At 46.6% G+C, this 24,516-nt stretch overlaps 1 protein-coding gene across 1 annotated transcript in view; it reads left to right on the top strand.

Moving 5' to 3' along the window:
* The first annotated feature begins 8,573 nt into the window (after positions 1–8,573).
* The window catches only part of ptch1 (patched 1), a 47,731-nt gene continuing 31,788 nt past the window's right edge, over positions 8,574–24,516 (top strand). Inside the window, exons 1-2 of the mRNA XM_084551784.1 lie at positions 8,574–9,115; positions 10,538–10,730. Of these exons, the coding sequence (XP_084407910.1) occupies positions 8,945–9,115; positions 10,538–10,730 (364 nt within the window). The 5' untranslated portion in view covers positions 8,574–8,944. The remainder of the gene's footprint in view (positions 9,116–10,537; positions 10,731–24,516) is intronic.

The following is a 24,516-nucleotide window of genomic DNA, read 5'->3' as shown; positions in this document are numbered from 1 at the left end:
CAGGTCTGCACCACATCTAAGGCAGTGACATTAAAAACGAGCGGAAGCCTCTTCCGCTCCATATAAGGGGAGCGTGAATATGCAAGGCGCTCGTCAAAACGAGGCTCGGACGTGATTCTGATGGGAGCTGCGAGTGTGAAAATTCCCCTGTTGCATCTGCATATTCCAACCGAGGAGCAGCAGTTTGTAAAAGTTGATCCAAGTTCCGATAGTTCGAGGCCGACGTGTCCTCATTAACCTTTCTTTGACGTGTCGAGATGGTGAAAACTATCCAGAATCTGCTGTGACTGCAAAAGAAAAGTGCATTTTCCAGTTGAAATATTGTCAATTTTTGTCAGAACGCCTGCATTTAAACACAACTTGTGCAGATAATTAAATCTTTAAAAACACCCCAATCTCTGTAATGAGAGACACGCTGTCCAACTCAGTCCGCTGTGTATTGGCGCTGTCTGTAAGTGAAAACGTATTTGTCACCATTTTTTAAAATGTTTAAGGCTGAGATCTTTGTGAAACTCAAGTAAGCTGTTTCGGGAAATTATGGTTAAAAAGTTTTCATCACAGTATACAAAACTCTCTCTCTCTCTGTGTGTGTGTCGTGTGATTCAAATTGGGTCACAGTGATGGAATTTAAGTTTCAAAGGCCTCTTTATGTTCCTCAAACAAACTGACACAAAAAATCCTGTAATTACAGGTCTAAGCCTACCTCAGAAGAGTTCTGGCATTCCAAACACGTCTAAATACCGTCTCATCTACATTAATGTAACTCAAAAGCCGAAACATCAGCCCGTGAAGAGAAGCAGCCCCTGACACGCCACAGACCGTGGCTTAGCTTGAATAACTGGTGAGGAGCGCCGAAAGCAAGCGATAACTGTAATCTTGTACGTGGGAGACATTTTGTAGATTCTTTCAGGAACGTGAAAATGGTGCGTCCATGCGTACCGTGCTGCTGGAATAATTTCTCCTAATAAAGGTTGATGCTGCCTGTTTATGAGCTTGGATTCCATTGAGGAAGGTAACAGTTCCCGCTGTTGTTAAGGCTCGACTGAACAGGAGGTCTGGGTGAGTAAATGGAGGTCTGGACAGCTTATGAGGCTCTTACCTTTAAATGTGTCACTTTTTCCAGTGGGCCTCCCACAGAGACCCACCTCCGTTCAAGTGGAAGCCAGCAAACCTTCCACTGAGGCGAATGTCAAAATGTGCAGATGTTAGGATTCGTAACAAATATATTTGTGCATCTGAAACTCAAAGTCTCCCTTCTTTCTTTCTATGATTTTTCTGAGAATGAATTTGTTGTTGAAGCCAGCTACATCTGTGTGTGACTGCTCTCTCTGTTTCCTTCTCTTCTGTGTCCCATCTTTCAGTGGAGCCACAGCGTTGATGTTGTATTATACTTGCTTATTTGTTGAGGCCATGTGTATACATTCGGAGCAGAACACGTTTCCTGTTAACGTTGGAGGCTGAGGTCGCTTCCAAAAATTACAGCTTCTCAGGCCAGTTCTGCGGAACAGACCACTGCCTTGTCTAAATACCTGCCAGCTCCAACATTGTCTATCCCAGATCTCACAGTAAATGTGGGCCAAGCAGCGAAGTGGACTCTTACAGGGAGTCTAATAGGACGCAGAATTTCTTAAATGCCCTCGAATCACAATAACTATTCATCTGAAATGTAGCTTTTCATTTGTGGCCACACACTTTTCTGTCAGGCACTCTTTGATTTTCATTTCTCCATTTTCACATATCTAATAGTTTTATTTTCTTTTGTGAAAGATGACCATAAAACATGGTTTAAGGCTCTGCGGGACTAGACGGCGTAACCTACGCGTGTAGCCTACGCCACCCAAACACTAGTCGGTGTCTTTTTTGTCAGTTGGGTTCATTTTTGTTTTTACTTCCTGCTTCTCTTTCAACAATGGTGACCAAAACTTTCACAGAAATTTTGTCGAAATTTTGCCGAAGACGAGTCATACAAATGTCCGTACCTTCGAAACTCCTCAGTTAACCTTTCCTCAATGTGTTCCATCTGTATTGATCCAAAGCAATCAATTTGAAAATTGCGGAGGTGGAGAAGCAGTCGGAAATACCAAAGCGGAAACACGCTACTACCAAGCGGACCAATGACAGCTGTTACGGTCTGCATTGCCGTGATGCGTAGTTATATTTTTGGGGATGTGCACGTCAGGCTACAGCATTAGGGTCTGGCCTGTCACCGTAGCTACGACGTCAAATTGACACAGGAGCATAAACCGCCTATAAGACGTAGATATAGCGGATCCTTTCCCTAAATTGTTGTGTACACTGACTTCCAGTAAGTCCTCATTTCTCTGCCATATCCATATGACTGCGTATCTTAAATTCATTTGTCCCGCTTTGTTTACCTCAGAGTTTACCTTCTCTGATTAAGCCGGTCAAACAAACGCATTTTTGTGTTTCCAGTTATGATGCGTTCTGGTCCGTTTCTTTGTGTTGCTGCTTAGATGGAGAATGTTGGAATCTTCCGTCTCAGAGCTGCTCTGATTGAGCATACAAAGCCTTTCGGAAATTGGCAGAGGTAAACAGAGGCCAGGCAGTGCTGCGACCTGTCAAACAGCTCGGTGTATGATTGAGGACAATCTTGAGCTGAAGCATAAACATCCCGGCAGGCTCTCGCTTTGCTCTCAGCCCTCGATGTTTCGCAGTCAGGCAGCCATGGTGGACGAGATGGAGTCCACTGCCGGATCAAAATGGGGGATGATAGTTTATGACTTAGCAGGAAATCGGAAATAGTACCTGTATGGGACTTTGACTATTGTGGCGTAGTTGTTTTACTGGGGTAGTTGTGACTTAAGCGGGGCAGGAACCTGTTTTGAGTACAGAAACTCTACAGGAGTCTTCAGTTCTTATCCACCACCAACCACTTCGGTGAAAATCTGGTTGGATGACCTCACTAGATCGATGAAAACTACAGATGAGTGAAGTATGTTGCACTGATCTTTACTTGACTTTATTTATTCGTATGGAACTTTTTAAAACATGGAGTTATAAAGTGCTTTCCATTAAAGATAGAGCAAGACACGTTGCATAAATCCACAACTCAGACATTCTAGAGGAAAGACAACATATAGAGACAATACGAGCATGTTGATCGAGGAAAAGGCTCGTCTAAATAATTGAGTCTTTAAAAGTCGCTTAAAACAGCCCAGAGAGTCAGCAGTCCTAATACTTTCAGGAAGTTGGTTCCACATGGTAGGAGTTGGCACAGCAAAGGCACACTCAAGGCCAAGATGAGAAGACAGGAATGGGCGAGCGGTAAAGTATGGAATTAAAAGCCCAGAGATGTCACTATAGGGGCAAGTTTGTGTAGTGCCTTAAAAGGTGCTCAGCAAGATTTGGAATATCGCTGTAAATCACAGGAGTATTAGCACTGACGCCTCACAGCTAGAGTGAACACCACCGGCCGGCTGGGGCATTTATGTGTGGAGTTTGCATGTTCTCCCTGTGCCTCTGTGGGTTTTCTTCGGGTACTCCGGCTAACTACCATAGTCCAAAGACATGCTCCTTAGGTTAAGTGGTGATTCTAAGCCTACGCTGGTGTAAGCCACTTATACTTGTGTGCTTGCCAATCTGTAAAAACGTCACCCAAACGCTCTTTTTTGCTTGTCGGATAAATTTTTCTTTCTACTTCCTGCTTCACTTTCAACAATGGCGACTGAAACTTATGCCGAGTCATACAAATGTTTGCATCTCCGAACCTCCTCAGTTAACCTTTCCTCGATGTGTTCCATTATTATTATTAATCCAAAACAATCAATTAGAAAATTGCAGCGGTGTAGAAGCAGCTGGAAATATTAAAGCAGAAATACCCTACTACCAAGTGGACCAATCTCGCTCTTGTGGTCCTCGTCGCTGTGGTGCGTGGTTACATTTCTAGCGAGGTGCACATAAGCCTGCAGCGTAAGGGTCTGCGTAGGGTCTGGGCTGACGCCGTAGTTACACCGTCAAACTGACGCCAATCTATACACCGTGCATTAGCCCTGTGATAAACTGGCGACCTACGCACTGTGTACCCTGCCTCTCGCCCATTGGCAGCTGGAAAAGGCTCCAGCCCCCAGAAAGTGATCTGGTAGATGTATTCTGCCAACTGTAGGTGTTGTAGGGCATGACTGAGACAGGCGTAGAGGGAATTTTGTGTTGCAGATGAAAGTGTGGCTTAATAATCCAAGGAGGACAGGATATGTTTGATTTAGGAGATATTTTGTAGCTGAATGAAACCAAACAAGTTTAGCGATCTGTTGGTGAAAGGTCAAAGAAAATACCCAGGTTATTTGCTGTAGGGTTTATATTTGATTAAAATGGATGAATAAACTGGATCGCAGCAGCAGCAAAGTTGCCTGGCACTGAAATGATAGCTGACAGCGATGGAGAAGGAAACCGATCCAACGTCTGACAGCAGCAATTATCCTTCAGAGGTTGTGGATTAGGTAATGTGGAAGTCTGAAGACTGTGTCATTAATTACACTTGCCCATTGTAAATTATGGACAAAACATTATCTCATAATGACCCTTTATTGTTTAAATGTTGTGACACATTGTGGCATGCGCATATACAGTCGACTTGACAAGCACACATAATGGTGGAACCGTGAAGAATGCGGCTAAAGCCTCGTGGGCTCTGTGTTCAGTCCGCTTCTCTCAATGAATGGAACGCATCACCTGATCTTTTAAGCACCAGGAACCCCTCACTACCAGGCGTCCGTATCCGTTTTTTTTTTTCTTTCCTTTCTTTTTTCTTGCTGATGGAATGAAGACAGAAAGAGGGAGAGAGGACATTCTTACTTAATTGGAATCTTGAGTGCATTTGTTTTCAATCAAGAGGTGTGCTTTGTTTGGATTCCCTCGCTCTTCTTTTTTCTCTGCCGCCTCCCCCCTCCTCCCTCCTGTCTTTTTTTATTTTTTTCAATGCACAATCCACTGTGAGTGGCTTGAAATGTGAGTGGCTGCCTGCGCCACTCCTCCACCTAGTCTTACGATGGCTGGCAAGCACAGCTGCCCTGCCATTTCCATTCATAACTAACTTGAGTACAGCTTGCTGATTTTGGAAGACATCTGCTAGATGTTTAGATACTGCTACTATTCACCGTTGTGACAAAAATAAAATGAATGTATACTTGAAAAATGAGAAATATTGCTCCAAAGTTGATCATTTCTCCGTGTAACGGATGCAAAGTTGATAAGAAATCTCAGTAGGTCCCTGAATCAGGCCTGACAATGACACTGGGCAAAAGAAAACTTGGCTTCAGCAAAGGATAGTAACACGCTGGCACACTTCCCTTTGAACTGTAATCCACCTGCAAATCATAAACAAGGTTTTTCCGCTATTCCTCCATGGTCGCTAGCCAGCCACCAGCCTCGAGGGGTGCGAAGTGCCCTGCCAGGGGTCAAAGAAGGTGATAAGCTGGTGAAGTCATCCCGGGATCAATGCCCAATTCCTCGAGCTTCTAAACAAATACTTCATCTCCGTTCCTCGTTAAAACCTCCCCGTGTCAGGAGAAGAGGACTGGATGTAAACGAAACGGTCACAGAAAGGCTAAAAAATGAATCGCCAGAGTCCTTGCAGAGACATAACAACTCCTGGAGTAGACCTCAACGTTGCTGCAGCATGTGGAGAAGTTAGGCTGTTGAAAGATTTTTCGGAGGGCTGCGCCTTATCTCTTTGCCAGCGGCCCCAAGAGGTCACAGAGGTCAACAAGTTTGTTGCTCGTATCAAAGCGTTGGATACGACAAGTGAGAGTGTTGCTGTTTTTAAAGCATTAGTAGTCAAGCAGACTAAAATAAGCAGAAGGCCTGTCACAGTTTATCACTGTCACTTTCTAGTATCAGCATCCAGAGTGAATGGCATGGGTAAAACAGTAGAACCACATGATGTTTGTGGATTGGTTGATCATATTTATTTTACTAGAAGCTAAGGCCAATACGAGAAACATGCAGGCTTTACATTTGTTTTTTGTTTTTAAAAGAACACAACTTTCAGGCCTGAATGGACTTGTTGCCCTCCTTGTTCAATAAAGTGTGAAATCCAAACTATTGCCTGCATCAGAAAATTAAAATAAACTTTCCTAAAGGGAACAACTGGTCCATCTGAATCATATTAGCACATAACGGTAAATAAAGAAAAAAAATAAAAAGAGAGAAATCTCCTCTTGTTTGGTCAAGGGTGTTTTGGCATCGTATGTGCATACGTATTTCATTAGTTCACGCAGATGCTTGCAATATAATCTCCCAGAGCATTTTTACTGGCATATCTTTACAGCCCCCGCACTACAGTATTCGAAAGGGGACGACTGTTTTCCCACATGGCCCTCGGCACTTTGATGGAGTCCTGCAGCGTTACTGTCATGACAACAAACGTGAATGTGTCTAGAAAAGGTATGGTGCAGCAGTTACGGCTCCGGCTTCCTGGAAGGGCATATCCCACACTATTCTGGGGCATTAGGGGGCACCGCAGCCTAACTTTGCTCCCCCTTGATTGAATTGATATCTGATATCATTACAGCAGTTAAAGTGCTGGTCTCCATCACATCCAAACTTACTACTGATTCAGTGTATGTCTGTGTGTGCATGCGTCATTATATTTGCAGTTTGCACATACCTCCACAGACTATTCCTGAGCTTATATGTGCACCGGCGTCCACACTGTGCAATCACAATATCACAATGAAGACTTCTGATTCTGATCCTTCAGGCACACAAAGGTGTATCTCTGTGTGTGTGTGTCGAAATGAGTGCACTAATCATTTGTGCACAGCTAAATTGTGTTTGTGAGTCTGCACCTGTGCACACGTGCCTTTGATGGGAAACACAAAAGTTTTGTGACGTGCACTCTCATATCTGACTGCATGTGTGTGTGTGTCATTGCCAGACACTAGCTGCTGTGCATGGGTTGGTACAGTTAAAAAAAAATTTAAAAAAAAAAAAAAAATTGGGGCTAATCACGTGACGCTCAAAGGGTCCTGCCTATGGAGCGAACGGGACCACCCACGTGGCAGAAAGGGAACGGCCGTGTAATTGTTGAGTGAACCCTTTCTGACGAAGAGACACGATGACTGCGGCTAAGACGGATTACGATGCGTCCACTTCTCCCCTCACAACACCAAATCTGCTCTTTTTCTCTGTATCATAACTGACTCCTTTCGCGCTCCACGGGGTGCGGAAATCACGGATTTGTTCTGAGAGCTCTCCCCACCTGGACTGGAGATGGTAAGTGCGGCGCTGCTGGCAGCCAGACGAGCCGCTGCTGAGATCAGATGACTCAGGTGTCAAGCTGCTGATCTGTTCCATCAAGTGGCTGCATGGGAATGAAATATTGAAATAATTGCATTCTGTGCCTCCTTCTGCTTCAATATAGGTATATAGGTAAAGGGGTTGAATGCATGAATTGTGTCTTTTAATCTTAATCTTGACAACCCTCATTGGATATGCCCTCTATTTGCAAATGTTTACTCGTGCTCTGCCATAATATATTTAATCTAAAATACTAATAAGACTGGAACAACGAGTGATCCGTGGCTATATTAAGTTGCCTGTGGAAATCCATATTGTCAGATACTGATGGCATCTGCAGTGTAGTCGTAAAGCCAAGGCAGCTGAATTTTAGATTAGAGCGTTTAATATTGCATTTGTAATGCGCTTAAATTGTCCATTGCTTATTTGTCTCTGCAGCCTGTCTGTGTGAAATACGAGGTTGCTTATTTTGATGTAGATCTGCATGAAACCAATACTGATATTAAAGTGCACAATAGACTAGTGTGCTATAACTAAAGTGGACATTTAAGGCAAAAAAGGGGATTAATAAGCATTCCTGTGCGTAATTGCGCAAAAGTCTCAAATTATTCGACTAATAGCCATTACAAAAGGGCGTTAAATTGTGTCCAGTTACTTGTGGTCATGAGATGCAATTTATTAGCCTTTGTTAGAATTTTTTAATTTTATTTTAATTACTTTTATTTCCACCTTAAGGGGAGAATAACAAGGCACGGGAGGGTAGGATCAGCTTATGTTATAGTGGAGCTGACATTGTAACGACACTGTAGCCGTCTATAGGACCTCCCCTTGAACCAATGTAATTTGAGGCTCAACCACCTCCATCATGGTGGTGGCAGAAAAAAACAAAAAAAAAACAAAGTTAAAAACTTCATTCTCTGACATTCCCCGGTCCTCCTCCGACGCACACACCGGTCGCCTGGCCTCAGACTTCACATCCTCTCAGGCAAACGCTTCTTTCTATCAACGGAACGCCATGTGGGAACCCAAACGCACCAAGTGGTTCGGCGCTCGGCGAGCCTCCCCTGTAGTTGGAGATGCACACATGAGGTCTGTCTGCCTGGGTGGTCTCTCTACTTTAGTGAGCTGTTGCTAAGCAGCTAATAATAGTCGTGTTTGCTGAGTAATTTTTGCCCTTCTGGAACCAATCAGATGCAAGAAAGTCCTGCGATCTGACAGCCCCAGAGGCGGGATCTCCAGTCTTTTTTTTCCTTTTCACCCCTCCTCCTTCTCTGCCTCCAAATGGAGAGAGGTCTTTTTCTCCTCTTCTATTGAATCTCAGAGTTGGCCGTGACGCGCGGCCCAGGGGAAGACCACATAGATCTCAGCAGAATGCTACGACCATCGAGGTTTCTTGCCCGACGACTTGTGTATGGGAATCACTTTGCGCGCCTCGCTTTTTGAGAGAAACCTACTTTTTTTCATGAGACACGGTGAATGCGGTGAAAGCGGTGGAGACCTCCGGATCACGAAATGTTGGGATGGAAGGCGCAGACTTTGACTCGCCGTCTCCAACAGGAGTATGAAGTCCTACTTCACGGGTGTGAGATCTCCGAGAGTGAAACTCTGTCGCCTTGGGATATCGCTTCGCGCTTTCGGGGAAATACTATAAAGTGGGAAACGGTAACCATCTCGCAGTCCCCGCAACATGGCCTCGGCTGCTAATGCGCACTCCGAGCAGGAAAACAGAGACCCCGATCGGCCGAGGATAACGCGGAGGAACAGGGGGGACTATACCCGCAACACACCGCTGGATTTGGAGTATTTGCAGCGGCCGAGCTACTGCGATGCGGGCTTTGCTTTGGAGCAAATAACAGAGGTGCTTATTTCTCATCTTACCCGGGGGAGAGCTTCACGGTCCCGGTTTCATTGTACACACCGAGAAAAGTAGCCAAACTATGTCCAGTCGCTGCTAGGTAACGGGACGGGCTGGGCAGGGGGACGCAGGGGCAAGGCAAGGTTGTAGAGAGCCGTGGGTTGTTTTGTTTCATGCCCCGCGATATTTTGACTCGTGTGTTGCAGGACGCGAAGCAAGTCGCGGGTCTTGATTTATCGGCACAAACACCCGCTTGTTCCCAGCTCATCCAAACCTGTAACGGTATCGGACAAGGCGAAAACATGCAGCTTTCACTGTCAACACAAGCGCGCACTGTTTCATAACATCAAACTTAACGCTTCTCTCTCATTGAGACGCGTAAAACGTTTTGGAGTCTGTGCTGAAACGTTTCGTGTGACACTGTCTACACTCGGGTGGCTCGCGTAGAGAGAGAGGGAGGGAGAGAGAGAGAGAGACTGAGGGGGGAAAAAATCCATGTGGCTGCCCTCTTCCGTTCACAAATATTGTGAGTCCCCCCGTGACGGTTCCTCCACTCCCCATGCAGGCCGGAACACACGGGCTGCTGGACGCGGAGTGGAGTCGTGTGCATGTGTGCGGTGGTATTTGTGGGTTTTACCACATGCACCGTTTCAGGGTATTTAATAACACCGGCTGATGTGTGGGGGTAGACCCCTCCAGTGAAGGAAACACTTTTTGTGTGTAGCAGGGAGCAAATGTGTTAGAATTGTGCGTATTTATTTACAGAGATTGCATTGTCAGAGCTGAAAGACCCTTTATGTGGAAACAAAAAGGGAGGCCGGTTATCTTAAGCCCACCTGCTGTATAATTCTGGTTTGATAGTCATCGCCTTTTATTTACCAACTCTTGGAGGTCCGGCTGCGAGCCCACACTGCAGCAAACGGGACTTTTGTTTTTGATCAGCATATTCAGAACTGTAGCTGTGGGATGATGGAACCGGCCCAGGCTGTGTGTGTGTGTGTGGGTGACCTGCGGGGGATGGAGTTGTCTTTTCTTTGCATGTGTCAAGATAAGGTTACAGTTTATATGTGTCACTGATACGGCCGAACCGGTGGCTCTCCACCCCCGGGGGAGTCCTCAGCGGTTCCCAGTCAGTCCCCAGAAGATACGTACCTGTCAGTCACTGAAGTTTCGCAGAGTGAGATTGTGATTGCCGTCACACGCGCTCCGTAAAGTGAATCACGACAGCCGGTCTTATCAGCGCGCGGATTATCGGGTCAGACTGGGGCTGGTGGTTTAAATATGTGACATGAATGCACCTGTCATTTCTTTGTGTCGGTCCTTTCCCTCCTTTCCCTTCTTGCATCACCTGTCCAGGTAAGTGCTGGTAAGTGTTTTTTTGGTGTGTTAACTGACAGTAACATCAGCACTCTTGTCTCCTCTTAGGGGAAGGCAACTGGGAGGAAGGCACCTCTGTGGCTGAGGGCGAAGTTCCAGAGACTGTTGTTTAGGCTGGGCTGTTACATACAAAAGAACTGCGGAAAGTTTTTGGTTGTGGGCCTCATGATCTTTGGAGCTTTCGCTGTGGGCTTAAGGGCAGCTAATTTGGAAACGGACGTGGAGAAACTCTGGGTGGAAGGTAAGAAACTTTCGATTATTGCTGGCAGTTTATATCAATGTGTGCAGTTTGTGCGGGCAATTTTATGCGTTTATCTAGTTTGTGTTTGAATCTAACCTGCCGGGTCGTACAAAGCAGGGTAGGGGTTAGTCTAGATTGGAGGAAGAGAGGGTCTGCGGCCGCTGCTAAACAGGCCAGGGGGATTGTTTATTGTTTAGGTCCTGGCAAGTGGCCAGGGGAAACTTGAAAATAACTGTATATTTCCTAACATACTCGCAGCTTCTCAAACCACGTTGGATGCGCGCAGGAGCCGTGCAAGAGGCGCCTGCAACTGCCCCCATGAAAAGGGTTGTAATTAAGTTCATAAGCAGCTTTTGGGGTAGAGGAAATTTTCGTCAAAGCCGCCATTTTGTGTGAGAGAGTGTGTGTGCGCGCGTGAGAGTGTGTGAGTGTGTGTCTGCCTGCCTGCCTGCCTGCCTGCCTGCCCCCAGCAGTTGAAGGCGCAGAGACTGTGTGTGGTCCCGTTTTGGACAGCTCTCAACTTTCCAAAAAGATTTGTCTCCGGCTGCAGGGAAAAAGCGGAGTGAGGACAGGGACTAGTGTTTGTGCGGTGGATGGGCTACTCGTGTGGGTTTTTTTTTTTTATTATTATATATTTTTTTTATTTAAAGAAACAACTTAACTGAACATTTAAAAGGGAGAAAGAGACTGTGCATATGGGTGGTGCTTGTGGAGGGGGGTTAAGGGAAAAGGGGCCGGGCTTTTTTCCTTTCCCTTTGATCCGCATTCCTGCGCTTATGGCTCGAGTCAGTGCTAGGAGTCATGAATGGAGGAGCAGAGTTTGCTATTGAGGAATTGAACTGAAGGATGTATGTAGACACAGAAAAGAAACAAAATATTTTTCTCTGCACATGCATTTGATCGCTTTCCCGTGGCCCCCACCCCCCCTTTTTTTTGTGTTTCCTCCACTTTTTAACTGCCCTCTCTTAAGTAAGAAAACGTATAGTTCATGAGATCAAGCATTACAGCAGACCGATTCCTGCACACATCAAACACCCCACCTCCTCCACCTCCCCCCTCCGGGGTTGGCTCTTCTCTCCTTGCATGCTGCTGCAGGGGTCTGACAGACAGCGTGTTCTTCTAATCTGTGGCGCAGGCGCAGTTGGCAGCGGTTTAGGCAGAGGGGAGTCTCTCCAGCACAGGACTCCTGATTGTGCTCAAGAGGATCGCACGGTTTTCACGCACCCTTTTCGCACCCGCCCTCGCGTACACTACGGCGAGGGCCGCATCCTTTAGCGCTGCACACTGGCACCGGGCGCTGAAATCGATTAGCGGAGAAACTAATTGGCCGAAAAGCAGCTGGTGACATTTTTGACGATTCAATCTCCTTCATTAACTGAAATGATCAGACGTTTACTAGCCTTTACTGCCTTTTAATTTGCACTCCTTTGCCACCAATATTGCTCTTCTAAGACGTGTGCGTTTAGCCAATATTTGGCAGGTGGGTCATTTTAAGCATAACGAGCATGCACGTGGACGGCAGAAGAGCTTCAGTGGCTGTCACTTAATACTGCTGCTGTTTTGCTTCATGAAGCAAAACCTGCATCCACCTTTCAGCCACTGTTGCATTAGTGAGAATGAATGCGTTCTAGTCCTGCACTGCAACAGTCCTGCACTGCATTCCCCTTCATGACTGTTGTAGTGTTCAGTTTATGCTGGAAAAAGCACAAGAGAGGCCGTGATCTGACCGGGTAAACAGTTTGGAGGATGCAGCATGTGATACTGTTAAATTGGACTGAATTAAAGTCATTTAGCCGAGCTCATTGACAAAATAATAGAAACACGTGTCGATGCAACGCGGCCTCCGAAATGAAGACACAGTCGAATCAAGCTCTCTCTCGGGTATCTGAAACAAATGCTGAATACCATAGCCGTTAAAAAGCTAACATTTAGTGCAGGGCCGTTATATTAGAATGCATTTGTTTTCACAAGTGTGCCTTATGAATTGTCAAGAACGTGCATATAGATGCCCCTGTGCAGCTTTTCAAATCTAAGGATAGTATGGCGTTGTGCTGTTATTGTGGGACACCATATCAAAACAGTTGAAGCTCTGGCTACTCGCGATTGGTTTTGCTGTTATTCTTGATGCTTTAAATGTCATCTGATCCCTGTAGTTAACTGTTATTTCATACAACTGGTGCTGCGTCAAATTAACACTGTTCTAACTGTGCACGTCCTTCGTTTTTGCTCGGCCCAGAACGGACTAGCTTCATGGAGATCCTGGCTGTCACTCGTGTGGTGGCGCTGACCTCTGCTAGACATCTACTAACGTATTATCAAACTGGCTCCCACTGATACACAGAGACCTGCTCATGCACACACACACACACACACACACACAGAGAGACAGTGAGTAAGAGACAGGGCTGCTGTGGTTTCCTAGGTCCCGGTACATGAGGGGTTCCAGATGCTGGTAGGGAGAGATCTGTTTGTTTAGATTAGACTGCACAGCTGAGGGATAGATTAGTTCTGCCTGGACCGAGGAACGCTGTGCTGGGCCGTGCTGGGGGACTGGCCCGTCGTCCGAGAGGAAAAAGAGGAGAGAGGAGGAGAGGACAGAGTGGCTGTTTATGTTTCATTTGGAACTGCCCTCCGCGGGCGACCCACGGACGACCCCGCCTGGAAGCTGTGTGGCCCCCGCGGACGCGCACACACACGTAGAAAGCACCCAGCTCGTATTAGCTCGTCCTGTTGGAAGTGACGGGGAGCTGCGTTTGTGATCTCACGTCGCGTCTGTCGTCTCCCGCTTTCTGGCAGCGCCTGGAGCCAGCAGACCACCATTAGCTGCGTACCGGAGTTGGCCGGTGTGTTTATTCTACACGCCGTCACGTGCCACAGCTTTCGCAGGGATTGTCTCTTCTCACACAGTGCTCACTCAGCACTGTTTATAAATACTCAGACACAGGAAGTTCTGTTTATTAGACAAAGTGACAGAGACCAATTGGGAGTGAGACGCATGCCTGCACAAAGGGGCGATTGTGTCAAACGTCTGAGGATGTATTGGGGGGTGGGCTGCGCTCTGCTAAACAATTAGTGAACGTTAGGAATATTTAAAAAGTCTTTTTCTCCTACCTAGAAAACATTAAAGAGACTCTGGCGTCTATTAAGCTCAGATTGCGTCCCCACTGCAGACTAATTCTGTGTTTATATCCACTGTGATGCTCACAGGAAATGATTAGCCGAAACAGGAAGTCGTAGTATTGTGGCGCCCTATCTCGATCTCCCCACACACAAATGTGGCCCCCGGAGCCCCTCTGCGTGCTTTCGGGAAAAAACGTGCCTGTTGGCTTGTGGTCGACTTCAGATACATCCTCGGTTTCAAATTGCAGATGATTCGAGCTGATCTTGCGATGATTAACTATAAGCCACGTTCAGGCAGAGAGGAGACGTAGAAGATTGGAGCAAGGCCCCTTTACAGTTCCTCCTGGCTTCAAATGGAAAAAGGGGCTATCCCTTGGCATTCTGGGTTAAGGCAAACACAGGCCAAATTGTAAAGAAAATAGCAGCGCTGCCTGACTCTAATTAAAACAGTATCACATAAACATTGGCCTTCCTGTAGGACAGCCCCTCACTCTTCACTCTGTTTCTGTGCCGAGAGAGGGGCTGGAGATTATGGGGCTGTGTTGATGGGGGAGAGAAGGTATAGGGAGGCGAAAGTTTGGAAATGGGGCTTTTGAAGCTTGAGCTCTGGGCAAGGGTTGAAGTTGAAACTCGGGGTGATGCACATGAGCTGAAGCTGTACTGTAATCTGCGCCCGGTTGTGGTTAGCCCGTAGCTTTAGCCTACGCTAAGTAGAGGACGCAACCCGTGGAGTTCTCTTTATTTTGCCCTCATCCTGCACGGACTTGGAGTTGAGCTTCACGGACATATGTGTGAGTGATTCAAGTTGAAATGAGTTTATGGTCGCCAGATTTACGGCCTGGGCTGGGGCACCGGGTTATGGATTGTAGTCTCAAGGCTACAGACTGAGGGGAGGCCCTTGGTCCTGGAGCGCTTTCTTTGGGAGGCGGGGGCATGAGTGTAGAGGCCAGGGGCCACGGGGGTAGACCCCTGGGACCCTGAGGTCATCTCGTAGAGGCCCCGCTATTTAAAACCTCACCTGATACTCACCCTGTGGCCTGGGTGCAGAGTGAAGACTCACAGCAGAGGGGAGAGGCGAGGAAGAGGGTGGAGGGCGGGGAGGTGGGTTGGTGGTGGGGGGGTTGAAGAAATGCAGCAGAAGCCACAGCTGTCACCAGTCGCTGTTTGTGTCCCGTACATGTTCACGTGTCGAGTGTGCATGCATGCGCTCAGGCCTGCTGTGCGCGACGAGGCAGATGCTGTTTGTGGAGAGCGCAGGGTTGCTCGTTGCCGTCCGTGTTTCATTTTTATGATTTAACCTTTTGACATCGCTTCTCCAGCAGAGGGCAGTGACTCTGATCTGATTTACTGTATCACATCTCTAACTGAAATGATTCCACATTAGTGCTTGTCATCGTTCGTGCTTTAATGACAGAATGTGTGCGCAGGAATTACAAGACAAGAGAGGGGGCAAAAAACAACAAAAAAAACCCGCTTGCTGTCAGTTTATTACCGAAATCAATGTGGGAGCAGTTAAAGTGGTGCCAATACGTGTTTGTCTGCCTCCTGCGGCTGATTTAATCCGCTCTGATAGGACCAAATGTTGTTGTTTTTTTGTTGTTTTTTTTCCCCTAAAGCAGCTCCTTCACTGCCTTGCATGTCTGTTTTGTATCTAGTATGATTAAGAGCCGAGTTGACGGGGTTGGTGGTTGTTTTGTTGTTTTGCTGGTAATGGCAGCCGAGAGAGAGGGGAGCGGTATAATGCTGAGTGCATGCGGAAGAAGCCTTGACGTCCTTTCTTGTGGACGAGGGTGAGGAGGAGTCCCCCCTGAGTGCGGCGTCTCCGCCGAGAGGATTGTGGTTTGCGTGATTGAATAATTCGGCTTTTGATGTTTGAGGGAGTATTGATACATGCATGGATGCATGTACGCACACACACAGATGCACCATCATATGCAGAGAGCCTTTGGAGTTATGGGTCTGTGAATGGGAAGGTGGTTGACCAGGGCTGGCATGTCAGGCTATTCTGGTGGGCCTCTCTTTGCTAGTTCTCTCTTCTTAAGCCGTCTTCTCCCCTGCCTTGTCTTTCTTTTTCTGTTTTCCCTTCGCTCTGTCCCTCGCCCTGTACCCACACCCTGTATTTTTACCTAGCTTGCGCGGAATAAACAATATAAAGTCGCCTATCTCCCTCTCTCCATCTGTTACCTGCACAAATGCGGGCGTGCGCGCTCGTTCCAAACTGGACTCAATTAAGCTCGTGTTTATCAGCTCACTACAAACGGGATTAAACTCCTGTATGAGGAATAACATTCCAGCGTGTTGTGTTAAACTTTACGAGTTGATGAAAAGTGCAGGCTAGCTGGTGAGGGATTTAGTGTGGGGAAACATTGCTCCTCTGGTACTGTACACAGACTTACAGCACTGTTTTCTCAGGCTGGCTCTCCCAACATGTTTAAAAAAAAAAAAAAAAAAAAAAAAAAACAGCTTCGTGGATATTAGCCCCTACCTGGCGAAAGATAAAAAATTGCTGCTCATTAACCGCGCTCTGTGTGCTGCGAAGGCGAGCGTGCGCTCCCATTCACAAACAACATCCTGAGATGCCTCCAAGCTCTCTGTTTACATTTTGCATTCTTCCAGGCGCTCTTATTCAAAAACCAGAGCCCTGCGAATGACCGACCACAGGAGACTGCGGAGAGAATTACCCTCCCCCCCCTCTACCTCCTTCTCTCTCTCTCCCTCTCTCTTCTATCCTTCTCTTTTCCTCCCTGCCAGAAAGGTCTCTCTCTTTACCCGAGCCTCCCTCCCCCCTCCTGCCTCCCTTCACCCACCACCACCACCGCCGCCGCCGCCGCTGCTCCCCCGTCCCTGGCTGGAGAGAGTGGCCTCAGAATGCCAGATGTATTACAGAGTGAGCCACGGCAATGTAAACACTCAGCCCTGCCATGAGAGCAGGGTGGTCTGGCCTCCCTCCTTCCCTTCGCTCCCCTCCCCTCCCCTCGTATCCCTCCCTCCCTCTTCCCCTTTCCTCTCTTCCCTCCCTCACAGCGCTGACTGCCAGAAGGGTGGAGAAAGTACAAAACAGCAGAGGGAAAGAGAGAGTGTGTGCGCGCGTGTGTGTGTGTGTGTGTGTCGGAGGGGAAACCGAGTGAGGGAAGAAGCAGGAGTATAGTAGCGGTAGTGTGTTTGTGTTTTGGCTGCAGTGCCTACCGTACACTAGGAGAGAGATTGAGGTGTAGATTGATGCTTCTCAGACTGCGCAGCGGAGACGTTTTCTCTCGCAAACATCTCCGTTTTTTTTATTGGTGTGTGTGTGTGTGTGTTTGGAATTTTTTCAGCCCCTCTGGCACACCACAGTTACATACGTAGCTGTATAGTTCATTGCAATTCCTACAGCGCGTCGTCATAGATTCTGGCAGCGGCGGCAATTGCACAAGTACCACACATGCACGCGAAAAAAAAAAAAGGCATAGAGATACAGAGATACCGTCGTTTCCTCTCGCAGATGACTGAGAGGGTTTGGAGCTCCGCACCGAGCCGGTATGCGTCAGAGTTAAATAGTCTCTCGTACCGGGACCTCCCTGCTTGTCTGAATGAAGCATTAGGGTCCTGGGAGTATCTCTGACCCGGCACAACGGATTGGGTGTTACTCGGTGCAGCAGTTGATGGGTGTCATTGTTTGATGGGTGTTTACAGTGAGAAAAGCGGTTGTGTAATATAAGAAGAGATTCATTAATAATAATAATTTAAAAAAAGCATCCGCACACTTGATTAAACTTCACCTTTTTTCACAGCTAAATTAATCTTCACTTGCTTTGTTTATTAGGGTGGGCTATGAAATATCAGAAAGCATCAAGAATCCAAAAGTTCAGTCACGGATCAGGTTGTTTTCAACTGCCTCTCTTAAATGTACATTTTTATACTGACAGTGCATTGACACACAACATGTGTAGTGTTTAAATAAACAGATAAATGATTGCTACCTGAATGTATCTTGGGCCATCTTACCTGTCAACTTTGTTTCTGGCTGGAAGGAGCAACTAAACATCTCTGATGTTATTTAAAACAAAAAGTTACAAAGTGCCTTTCATAAAAAGCCCAGAAAACGAATAAAGTGTGACAAAAGAGAAATAAAGTACAAACAAAACTGAAAAGAAGGGTGTTTAGGCACTAAAATGTAACCTATATTCACAAGTCTAAGCAAATCTACAGACGGCACGGTTAAATTTCCAGGTATTTCCTTCAGAAGTTGGTGGAGACCAAAACGGAGCCAAAAGGACAGTAATTACTGGGCAAAGGGCCGTATTCAGACTGGTTTGAACCTTGTTTGCTAATTAATTTGGATGCGTTGCTGCGTATGAAAGTTGAAGCTGGTCCGACTGTTGCAGCACTGTAAGGTAAAGTCGTCTGTCAAGGCACTGCACTGGCCAGTAACATACCGCACATTAAACTGCACGGTCCTGGTAGATTACTTTGTGACATGAATACGACCACGTTTACCCCTCGGTCGTCACCGCTGAGTAAAATCAGACAGCTTCAGAAGCCGTAGTGCAGCATAGCTTCTGTTTCAGTTCCGTAATGAGTTTGGTCTGAATGCCTACAGGTCAGCTAGCCAAAAAAAAAATGCAACTCCAATGTGTGAAAAGGTTGTTGCACTGGCCTTGAGCAGGGATAGAAGTGCTAACGCCTATGCTGAGGTATTTTGTTAAATGAAAAAGTAACACGTATAGGTGGCGATGATCATGCATTGTGTTGGCACAGTTATTGACCAGCAGTATTTAACTATGAGTCGCTATGGTAGCGCAGAAAATGGCCTGCATGAATGAAGTACCTGGAAAAATTTATTAATTTGGTTTTCTTCCATTCACACTTCGCCTGTGTCTTCTCTCCCACCCTTTGGAATGTGTGATTTTGGGATACCTGAAATCAAGGGCCATCTTTACAGGAAATGACAAAGAGATGGCTGGTTGAGATTGGCTGTACAGGCTCGTGTCACGGTCTGTTATGACTGGGCTGGGGGCCAATCACAAGGCTGTAAATGCAGCGCGGACAGAAAGGCTCACCTGGCTTGAATTTGACATGCTTCTTGTTTCGTCTTGTGTTGTTTCTTTTGTTTTTTTTAAAGAAATTATTTTAAATGTTCAACAAAAGGCCGCACTATCCAAGTAGCACGGTAGCATCAAATCTCTTGTGATTTGCATTTAATACATCATTTCTGATTGAGCCACAGCCACTTCTTTGCACATGCTATAAACACAGACTTTCTGTCAGCGTTTTCTTCCCCAACTACTCTTTCCTCTGCTCTGTGAATCCATTGGCATTGAATAGATCTTTTTTTTTTTTTTTTTTTTTTTTTTGGAGTGGAGGTTGGGGGTTGGTAGCGGAGAGAGGGACCTGAATGAAGGCAGCAACGTGGAAGAATCTGCCCATTGAGGAGTGTGTGAATGTACACCTCGGGCCCAGGGGAAGCTGCATTGGGAGCCAGCCGACTGCTAAATACACCCATTTTAGGGGCTGCAGGGGCCGGACAGGTGATTAGCATAATCAGGGGCGAGGGAAGCCATACATATGGTAATGCTGTAGTTTGGGGGGTGAGGGCTGGTGGTATGGGTGGGGATTCAGGGGGGCAGCGGTTGGCAGCTGGGGTGTCACATTTGTGTCAGGGGTCGGGGTGCTCGGGGGTGTGCGGCTGCATGAGGCGCTACAGCTGCGCGCCGGGGCAGCCTCCACTGCTCTCCGTTCCTGTCGTTTCCTTCGCTTTTCTGTCACCTCCTCGGTTTTTATCCACTTCTTTCTCACTCACTTACCCGCTCTACCTTGCTTGTTTTACCCTCCCTCTGCGCGGCAGCCCCCCTCCTGTTTGAAAAGATGCTGATGGGGGAGAGAGGGAAGGAGAGTGTGAGGGCCGGACCCATGGCTCGCCATGGGTCAGATAGGGTCTCAGCTCTCAGTAAGGCCTTTCATCACATATTTGTGGTTGTGTGCACACCTGCATTGCAGAGCCCACATTCAAAACCACTATTAATGCTATGTAAGCTGCAGTGTGTGCGCTGCCTCCACGACGCTACCGCTAATGTTGCCCACGCTCTACAATTGAGAGGTCGTAAGTCACATTTTAAGTCGGCCATAAGCTGACTGCAGACGTGTAGACATTGATTATTATTTTTAAAAAGCAGTACTTCAAGTAGAGAATCAAGGTGGAACTCAGTCACAGTTGCAAACGGAAATGGCAGTGGAGTACACTCAACGGTAAATGTTAAATGTTCTTTCTGGTGTTACGTAAGGCACTTTTGTTCTACTAATGCGATAAAACATAAAGATAAATGATGAAAAGATATTCCAAAAAAATAAAAAAAAAGGCAGAAAAGGCAAAAGTTGCTCCACGGTAAAGTAACGCGCAGAACGGGTCTATTCTGATAAAGCGGCAGATGAAAAACATGGAAGGCAAATCTAGGAAAGATCAGTCTAGACGCGGACACGGTGACAGCAGATGGTACAAGGAAGAAGCAACAGGTGGGTTCTCCTGATCAAAGCTCTGTCCGGGGATTGGCAGTAGCAGCTGAGAAAGAGACAAACAGGAAAAGACGAGGCAGGGACATGAGGCGGGGGGCGGGGGCGTTACCGTGGGAAACTCTACCTGAGCTATTGACTGATAGCGGGGAAGGAGCAAGCAAGTGTAAGCAGCTTTGACTTAAGACTTCTCGATATGTCCCACATGAATGCACTGTAGCATTATGTGCTGTGTAGGTATATGAACAAACAAAATAAATGCAGAAATAATAATTATAATAATAAAGCAAATGCATCTTTTTTACGTTTCTTTTATACTGCTTGAACTACAATTTGAAAATCAGCCGTATCATAAGCAGCTGTGTGTGATTTTCTACATGAATCCCTTTATTTCAGTTTATTCTTTATATATTTATTAAATGACACTGTTCATTGCATTTTAATAATTACCTTGTACGAGAATACACATGAATGAGAAGCATGTGACATTTATGTTGCACGTGGAGGCATTGCCTTTTTACGTGCAAAGCGAACATTTTCTCCAAAAGCACAGCAAAGTAGCAAAGCCTGCTGGACGGGTTCTCCCTTCATTCTTTCGGTGGTACAGGGGGCTCAGGGTATGGGAGGTCGCTATAGACTCTGTAGCGGAGAGATGACCTGGTTTTGGGGGGCTTCCTCCTCACCGCAGGGGTCCCTGCTGAGATGGGGCCTAATCCAGCTAATCCTTTCTCTGCACACAGACGCACACAAAGATGTGTTTAGCCACATGCATGCACATACAGTGTATTCTTATACGGGGTCTCCCGCATATATCAAGATCAGATGTTATACGAGCCGTCTGTTAGATGTAAAGAAAGTGGCGAGGGCTTCAAACTGCTTCTACTTTAGTATTTAATTCTAAATATATAATGCGCAAATATCCACAGGTGTGTTTTTTGCTATTGCTGTTGGGTTTAATAACAGCATCCCACATAGGATTTGGAGGAACTCTCTGCTGGTGGTGTTTCATGTTTTCCTTGAAAGTGCGGGCCGCTTCCGTTGTCAGACATAAGAGATGTGCGGGGGGGGGGGGGGGGGGGGGCCTGTGCCGTTGTGTGCTGGCTTGGAAAAGGGAGAAAGTTGGCGAGGGTGAAAAGGGGGTGGTGGGGTGGGCTGGCTTTGACAGAGGGGGCCGGGCTGATTGCCATCATGATCTGGCCAATCCCAGAGTAGAGCTGAATAGAGCAAGGAGAGAGAAAATGAGAGTATAAAGAGGAGGAGGGGGGGAGTTGAGAACTGAAAGGAGGAAGGGGGTGATGTCAGTTCCTTAGAAACCTACTTTCTCTCCTTTCGTGCCCCCCCCCCCCCCCCCCTCCTCACCCTCCCCATTCCTCTACTTTGAGAATAGGGGGGACCAGGGGTTAATGTTATGCAACACGCTGAATACCCACACTGAGGGCTCCACTACAGTGACACACATAGGCCTCCTCTCTTCTCTTCCCTTCTCTTTAGGTCCATTTTTGAGAGGGATTTTCTTTTTTGGAGTTTTTAATCTCTCATCAATCATTAGAAGCGCTTGCACATCTAACGCGCACACACAGGTGGTAGTACACGCTAACTCCGCAGTGAATGAATGAATAAAAGGGATGCTTGCAGAAACGTTGCTGAAGTGACTGATCCAGGAACAGCCATCTGCTTATTATTTTGTCGATTAATGATTTCCAGTTAATCAGCTATCTGAAATAGTTTCTGATCGTAATTCTGTTGATAGTAGTCATTTACTAAGCATTTCTGCTTAGTCAGCTTAGTCACTAAGCATTTCAGCTATATTGGTTTATCGTGTGTTGATAAAAGTTTGGCAGTTGGGATAATTTGATTCAAGAAATTCCTAGTTATGACTGTAAGTTTTGTGCACACTTAGGACTCTAGCAGCATCACATGATCATTGTTTAATGGCCAGAATAATAAGAATAATTAACAATTAGAGCTCTAATATCAACTGTGTTGATGGATTGAAATTAAGAGAGAGCAAGTGAGTGACAATTTGAGCTGCTTTGAGAAATATTAGAAAGCCTGTGACGCCGTGTTTTGGTGACAGCAGCTGAGCCTGCGGCGAGATACCTCCGAGATATCAACACATGCTGGGGTCAGCCAGTTTTTCTTAGGAGAAGGAATATGGGAATATGTGTCATTGAAGAAACACAGCTGTGTGTACACACACACTCGTACGCTCATGCTCGCACGCACGCCGAAGTGTACGCTCGCGCACACTCACACACAAGCGCGCTTTCCTGGTCCAGCTGGGGTGTTAATTTCACCCCGAGGCTGTGTGAGTGTTGACCCCAAAACTTTGTAACCTCGTGAAGTGTGGAATTCTCTAAGCCCGAGGCTGTAATGTGCTGTTTCCTGTAGAGAGAGAGAGAGAGTGCATTCCTTTGACTTGTCCCGTTCCTCCACTGCTTGCTGTAAACTCAGGATCTTTGGGTGGCAGTCCGTGACTTGGAGAGTGTTCAGAAAAGACGGTGATTCATTCTCAGCATGACCCTCCCGTTTTTGTTTCTTTTTTCAGTCGGACCTTTCTTCACGTCCTCAAACATCTAGAGGCATCCTGAAAATGGATGTGCCTCTTTCTCTATACCCGTGTTCCCCTTCTCCTTCTTGAACTTAGACCGAAGCCTCGGGCTAGCTTTGCCTTTGAGCGTTGAGTGCATCAGACAAGTCGACTTGTTAGTGCGCTGTCAGTGTGCGTCGGGTCTTAATCAGTTCCATGCGTGCTCCTTTGAAGAGCGGGCTGGTGTAACGTAGCTGTGTAGCCGACCTAGCAGTGGAAAGCATGTCGCTCCAGTTAGCCCGGGCCTGCTATTAATGATGAGTATTATAAACATGCCTTCAGACAGGATCAGATGGGAATGCTGTTTGGGTCCAGAAAAAAAGAAATCAAGTGTGTTTTCCTAATGCCCCAAGACATGGCCCCCTCCCTCCTCGTCCCATTGGTCTGACTGGGTGGTCCATCCCAGCAGAACAGGCATGCTTATGTTCAACTTTAATACCATTACAATGGACTAAAAATATTCAATCCATGCCTGCTGTTGCACGAATTGAGCGGAATTGTTAAATTGGATTAGGGCATAGTAAAATGTTACAGATTTTTCACACAGTCAGCTCTCACCGGACGTGTTTTGCGGTGTGTGTGTGTGTGAGAGAGAGAGAGAAAGTGAAAGAAAATGACTATAAATTGCCCGAGCTTTCACTGAGCTTTTAGTCACTGATGATGGAAGAGCGCAAATCATCTGCTTGTAAATCAGACACAGATATGCTGAACTCAAGGACGCAGACACACACACACACAAACCTCAGCCTTGAGTACGAAACGTGACAAAGCTTGCGCTCTTGTGTGGCTTTAAACAAACGATGATGCACCGTTTTTCTTGTTCTTTCGAACGAAAGTGGGACACTTTGCCCCGTCAACGCATGACTGCAATCGCCCGCATTTGTTCATATGCGTTTGTGGGACTTCGCCAGACTTTTTCTCGGCCGTGCTGGGCGTGGAGCAAGGGCAGCTAAACGTCCTGAAAGGCTGCTTTTGTAGCTCGGGCTAGCTCGGAACCCGGAGCGCACGCACAGGGCTTAGTCTCACCACGATACTGGGAGCAAAGCCTGGAAGAGTTCCTCCCTTCTATCAAACACACACACACACGGTGCGTCACACACATGTGCAGAAGACGTGGTTTGGCGCTGACGACTTGTTTGCAAATTTTGAGCAGAAACGCTGAGCTGTTTGTGAAATGTGGATTTGTTGGGGTGATGTTACTCTTCGGGAAGGATGTTTGCCATTGTAGTAAGCAAAGTGCTTTCATTTAAGATACAAGTCTGATAATGTCCCGGGCCTGGCTGGGAGGATGTCTTTGGGGAAAGAACAGAAGATTGCTTCTTGAGTCGCAGATGTCTTACGCACAGTGATATGAATGGAGCAGCTTGTTCAGGCTGACTCACCTAGGCTGTCAGTGTTGGATAGATATTTGCAGTGTACTGCGTTAGAAGCTCATTAATGTGCGCTTTGTGATATAGTTTAAAGTATAAAATCGGTATTTGTATACATTTGATGAAAGCTTTAATGCTATCTTTACACTAAAGACTTTTGTGTTAACCTTGACGTTTCAACCTTGCACTTGTTGGGTTAGGGTTAGACCTGCGTTTTTAA

Source organism: Chelon labrosus (assembly GCF_963514085.1).
Source record: "Chelon labrosus genome assembly, chromosome: 9".
In the NCBI taxonomy this organism is placed as follows: Eukaryota; Metazoa; Chordata; class Actinopteri; order Mugiliformes; family Mugilidae; genus Chelon; species Chelon labrosus.
The sequence above is the reverse complement of the archived record's forward strand: the minus strand, read 5'-3'. Positions and strand labels throughout refer to the sequence as shown.